General features: G+C 46.0%; 1 protein-coding gene across 1 annotated transcript; it reads left to right on the forward strand.

Moving 5' to 3' along the window:
• Positions 1-555: 555 nt before the first annotated feature.
• Positions 556-5400, forward strand: LOC139420553 (rhophilin associated tail protein 1-like). The gene is given in 9 exon segments (XM_071170746.1): positions 556-600; positions 602-654; positions 2854-2863; positions 3465-3614; positions 3740-3822; positions 3824-3877; positions 5056-5072; positions 5221-5327; positions 5329-5400. Coding segments are annotated over 9 exon segments (591 nt in total).
• Positions 5401-5628: the final 228 nt, after the last annotated feature.

The raw sequence follows: 5628 nt of genomic DNA on the forward strand, positions 1-5628 counted from the left end.
CCTCAAAGCATTTTCAACCCCTGTTCTCACCTACGGTAGCTAGCCACAGACGTCAGCTAGCTAGCTGGCTAACTTTTAACAACGTTTTTACTTCTGACACCAATGTAATGACCTGACTAGATCATAAAGGAACAATTGTCTAGACTGAGGCTTGAGTTTACGAATTGACGTTTTTTTAACCCAAATTTACACAGGTTACTGTTTGGCCGTAGCCCACGCCAAATAAATGAAAGATACCGTGACCTTCTCTTGTGAAGCCCAGACGTAAGAGAGAGAACAATGGCTAAACCTGGTCTTAACTTCCAATGCTCAATCCCCTTGCCTAGCCCCCCTCCACGCCACTCCGCCAACCGCCAGGATGCCCGGCATCAGAACATTCCAGGCATTCCCGTGATTGGCAGATAGCAGGTTGATTGGCATGTCGGACCCCGCGAACACTGGTAAGTATAACACAACCCACTAATAGCCTAACACATAATACACAGCTGTCTGTCCGGGTCGCTACAATATTATCACAGCTTGAATAACATTTCATTCCCACTTTATTTCCCAGAAATGACTTCTCCAGATACTATGTACTGTTCCCAGCAAATCAACATCCCCCACTGAACTACCAGACATCCTCAAACAGTTCACCAAAGCTGCCATCAGAACGTAAGTACAGGCTACAGCCTCCCTGCATGTGACTGGACTGTAGGAGAGTTAAAAATGTTCGCCCATCAAACTTCAAATGATCAGAATAGAACAACCCGTTTGAGGGTCAGTGGCCCAAGCCCGCGAACAGGAATATTCCAAGTTCAGACAGAAGGGGGAGTCAGATCGCTATGATCGCCAGGAACTTTACTTTTGGTGTATATTTTTAATTGTTGCGCTACTGGTGCTGCCTGTTGATGTTAGGTAGGCAGCTACAGAAGCTGAATGATGTTAACATCTTCAGGTTTTGTTTCATTACATTTATTTTATTTAATCTGGGTGCTTGCATCACCTACTAACACCCTGGTACTACCCGTAGCTCCCGTTCTCCTCAGTCCGAGAAAACACAGAGAAAGGTTGCAGATTACTCCTTTGTAGAAGTCCATAACGTCAAATAAATAAAACATCCCAAGGTTAATCCTGAAGATAATGTTAATATGGAGTGTGAGACTATTGAAACATGTAACTTAAGAGTTGTATTGTTATTAATATGCACTGCTCAAAAAAATAAAGGGAACACTTAAACAACACAATGTAACTCCAAGTCAATCACACTTCTGTGAAATCAAACTGTCCACTTAGGAAGCAACACTGATTGACAATAAATGTCACATGCTGTTGTGCAAATGGAATAGACAACAGGTGGAAATTATAGGCAATTAGCAAGACACCCCCAATAATGGTGTGGTTCTGCAGGTGGTGTCCACAGACCACTTCTCAGTTCCTATGCTTCCTGGCTGATGTTTTGGTCACTTTTGAATGCTGGCGGTGCTTTCACTCTAGTGGTAGCATGAGACGGAGTCTACAACCCACACAAGTGGCTCAGGTAGTGCATCTCATCCAGGATGGCACATCAATGCGAGCTGTGGCAAGAAGGTTTGCTGTGTCTGTCAGCGTAGTGTCCCGAGCATGGAGGCGCTACCAGGAGACAGGCCAGTACATCAGGAGACGTGGAAGAGGCCGTAGGAGGGCAACAACCCAGCAGCAGGACCGCTACCTCCGCCTTTGTGCAAGGAGGAGCAGGAGGAGCACTGCCAGAGCCCTGCAAAATGACCTCCAGCAGGCCACAAATGTGCATGTGTCTGCTCAAACTGTCAGAAACAGACTCCATGAGGGTGGTATGAGGGCCCGACGTCTACAGTTGGGTTGAGCTTACAGCCCAACACCGTGCAGGACGTTTGGCATTTGCCAGAGAACACCAAGATTGGCAAATTCGCCACTGGCGCCCTGTGCTCTTCACAGATGAAAGCAGGTTCACACTGAGCACATGTGACCAACGTGACAGAGTCTGGAGACGCCGTGGAGAACGTTCTGCTGCCTGCAACATCCTCCAGCATGACCGGTTTGGCGGTGTGTCAGTCATGGTGTGGGGTGGCATTTCTTTGGGGGGCCGCACAGCCCTCCATGTGCTCGCCAGAGGTAGCCTGACTGCCATTAGGTACCGAGATGAGATCCTCAGACCCCTTGTGAGACCATATTCTGGTGCGGTTGGCCCTGGGTTCCTCCTAATGCAAGACAATGCTAGACCTCATGTGGCTGGAGTGTGTCAGCAGTTCCTGCAAGAGGAAGGCATTGATGCTATGGCCCGGCCCGCCCGTTCCCCAGACCTGAATCCAATTGAGCACATCTGGGACATCATGTCTCGCTCCATCCACCAACGCCACGATCCCTCAGGAGACCATCCGCCACCTCATCAGGAGCATGCTCAGGCGTTGTAGGGAGGTCATACAGGCACGTGGAGGCCACACACACTACTGAGCCTCATTTTGACTTGTTTTAAGGACATTACATCAAAGTTGGATCAGCCTGTAGTGTGGTTTTCCACTTTAATTTTGAGTGTGACTCCAAATCCAGACCTCCATGGGTTGATACATTTGATTTCCATTGATAATTTTTGTGTGATTTTGTTGTCAGCACATTCAACTATGTAAAGAAAAAAGTATTTAATAAGAATATTTCATTAATTCCGATCTAGGATGTGTTATTTTAGTGTTCCCTTAATTTTTTTGAGCAGTGTAGTTTACAGAGTGCTAAAAGTGCTGCTGTTGCTAGCCAGCATGCCTTTCTGTGATGCAGACTGTTAGCTGAGCTGCCGAATGGTGCTGGCGTTGTATTATGGGAGATGTAGTTTTGGCTCTCTAAGTTCTAAATGGGATAGAGACGATTTCACGTTGTAACTTGTTTATGTTGCAGTGTTTTTGTACATGAGTTGTTGTATTTTGATACTGTCAACACTGAAAGCACCTATTAATGTATTGGGGATGTGAGACAGGATATGTGTTTTACCTTTCTTCATGCTCCTGTATAGAACAGCTTGTCAGATGATGCATTGGAGACTGATGTGTTCCTGTCCTGTCTTTTCACAACACTATTGCAGGTATGGTTCTATTGTCTAAGAATTAAGAGGATACATTTGTTGTATTAAGGACTGGTTATTATTTTATACTATACATTATGGCTTTATGTATGATTGTGATTTGAGTGAGAAAACACAGAGAGAGAAAGAACAACTTGTCAGATAGGGCATTGGAGACTGATGTGTTCCTGTCCTGTCTTTTCACAACACTATTGCAGATCAACATAAAAGCCTAAATGACAGCCGTGGTGTCGCTCTTCATTTCTTGGTTCTCCTGTGGTATATATAAAACCCACTACAGGACCACCAAGAGAACGGGGCTTTTATGGTACAGGTGGTCGTACATTGGCTGTGTAACTACCCAGTATCTGAGCAGGGATAATGGGCAGGGTAAGGTGAAATTGTTTCGTTAAAGTGTATCTGTTGTTGTTATATCGGGTACTTCTCTGCCCTGTCCAAAGGAGACATTCTACCAACCAAGGAGAGGCTGGAGAGGCCTGTCGCCACACAGAAGACAGATACCGGTCTAACTCCAGGCCTGCTCAAGGTCCTAAACAAACAGATCGTCAGTAACCCACGGAATGACACCAGGCCTCCTCACTCATATGTGGTACTCTAGCTTGCCCCTATTAAAACTGTCCATGGTAGTTGAACCCCTGTTCTCCCTCCTCTTTCCATGTTTCTTTCTAGCCTATTCCCAAGGAGACAATCAGTATGGAGAAGCTGCAGCAGAAGTGGAAGGGTCTGTGTCAGCACTCAGAGCAGCTGGACACTGCTGGCCCTGGGGAACTTCTTTGCCAACATCTACTGGATGCATTTATTCGCTCTGTAAGGGGTGATTGACTGGCTCCTATATGTCAGTCGACACCATTCTATATACTTCCGGCCCGTCCTTGGACACTGTGCTATCTAACCTCCAAACGAGCTTCAATGCCATACAACACTCCTTCCGTGGCCTCCAACTGCTCTTAAACGCTAGTAAAACCAAATGCATGCTTTTCAACCGTTCGCTGCCTGCACCCGCACGCCTGACTAGCATCACCACCCTGGATGGTTCCGACCTTGAATATGTGGACATCTATAAGTACCTAGGTGTCTGGCTAGACTGTAAACTTTCCTTCCAGACTCATATCAAACATCTCCAATCGAAAATCAAATCTAGAGTCGGCTTTCTATTCCGCAACAAAGCCTCCTTCACTCACGCCGCCAAACTTACCCCAGTAAACTGACTATCCTACCGATCCTCGACTTCGGCGATGTCATCTACAAAATAGCTTCCAACACTCTACTCAGCAAACTGGATGCAGTTTATCACAGTGCCATCCGTTTTGTCACTAAAGCACCTTATACCACTCACCACTGCGACCTGTATGCTCTAGTCGGCTGGCCCTCGCTACATATTCGTCGCCAGACCCACTGGCTCCAGGTCATCTACAAGTCCATGCTAGGTAAAGCTCCGCCTTATCTCAGTTCACTGGTCACGATGGCAACACCCACCCGTAGCACGCGCTCCAGCAGGTGTATCTCACTGATCATCCCTAAAGCCAACACCTCATTTGGCCGCCTTTCGTTCTAGTTCTCTGCTGCCTGTGACTGGAATGATTTGCAAAAATCGCTGAAGTTGGAGACTTTTATCTCCCTCACCAACTTCAAACATCTGCTATCTGAGCAGCTAACCGATCGCTGCAGCTGTACATAGTCTATCGGTAAATAGCCCACCCATTTTTACCTACCTCATCCCCATACTGTTTTTATTTATTTACTTTTCTGCTCTTTTGCACATCTCTACCTGTACATGACCATCTGATCATTCATCACTCCAATGTTAATCTGCAAAATTGTAATTATTCGCCTACCTCCTCATGCCTTTTGCACACAATGTATATAGACTCTCTTTTTTTTCTACTGTGTTATTGACTTGTTAATTGTGTACTCCATGTGTAACTCTGTGTTGTGTGTGTCAAACTGCTTTGCTTTATCTTGGCCAGGTCGCAATTGTAAATGAGAACTTGTTCTCAACTAGCCTACCTGGTTAAATAAAGGTGAAATATTTTTTTTTATTTTTTTAAAGTCTGTCTCCAGAGAGAAACTGTGGTGTAGTTCGTATAAGTACCACATGGAGGCACTATTTCACTGTCTTGATGACCTGGCGTTTACTGACTTTTCTGTGTGTGTTCCGATCATCAATGCCCTGAGGTATGCGTGTGAAATCCTGAAAGAGTATGAGGGGGGTGGAGCGGCGAGGATGCCCTTTGATCTGTTTGCAGGGCTGTACACCCTACCTGGCCTACCTGGGCGGAGAGATCCCCAGGATAGACAGCTTCCTAAGCAGCCTGCAGAAGCCTGTCTGAGTACACTACCCTACACATACTTTCTCTATCACTCTGTAGCTGTCTGTCTGTCTCTCTCTCTCTCACTATCTATCCCCCTCTGTCTCTACCTCTCTCATACTATCTATCCTGTTGTTCATTAGCCGTATAGGCCTAGTACAGTAATCTCATTGGTTTATAGTGCGAGAACATACCTGTAGTATTCACAGCACACCTGTAATGTGGATGGTACATTACATTACTAAGGCG

The sequence above is a fragment of the Oncorhynchus clarkii genome, chromosome 11 (assembly GCF_045791955.1).
Source record: "Oncorhynchus clarkii lewisi isolate Uvic-CL-2024 chromosome 11, UVic_Ocla_1.0, whole genome shotgun sequence".
Taxonomy (NCBI): Eukaryota; Metazoa; Chordata; class Actinopteri; order Salmoniformes; family Salmonidae; genus Oncorhynchus; species Oncorhynchus clarkii.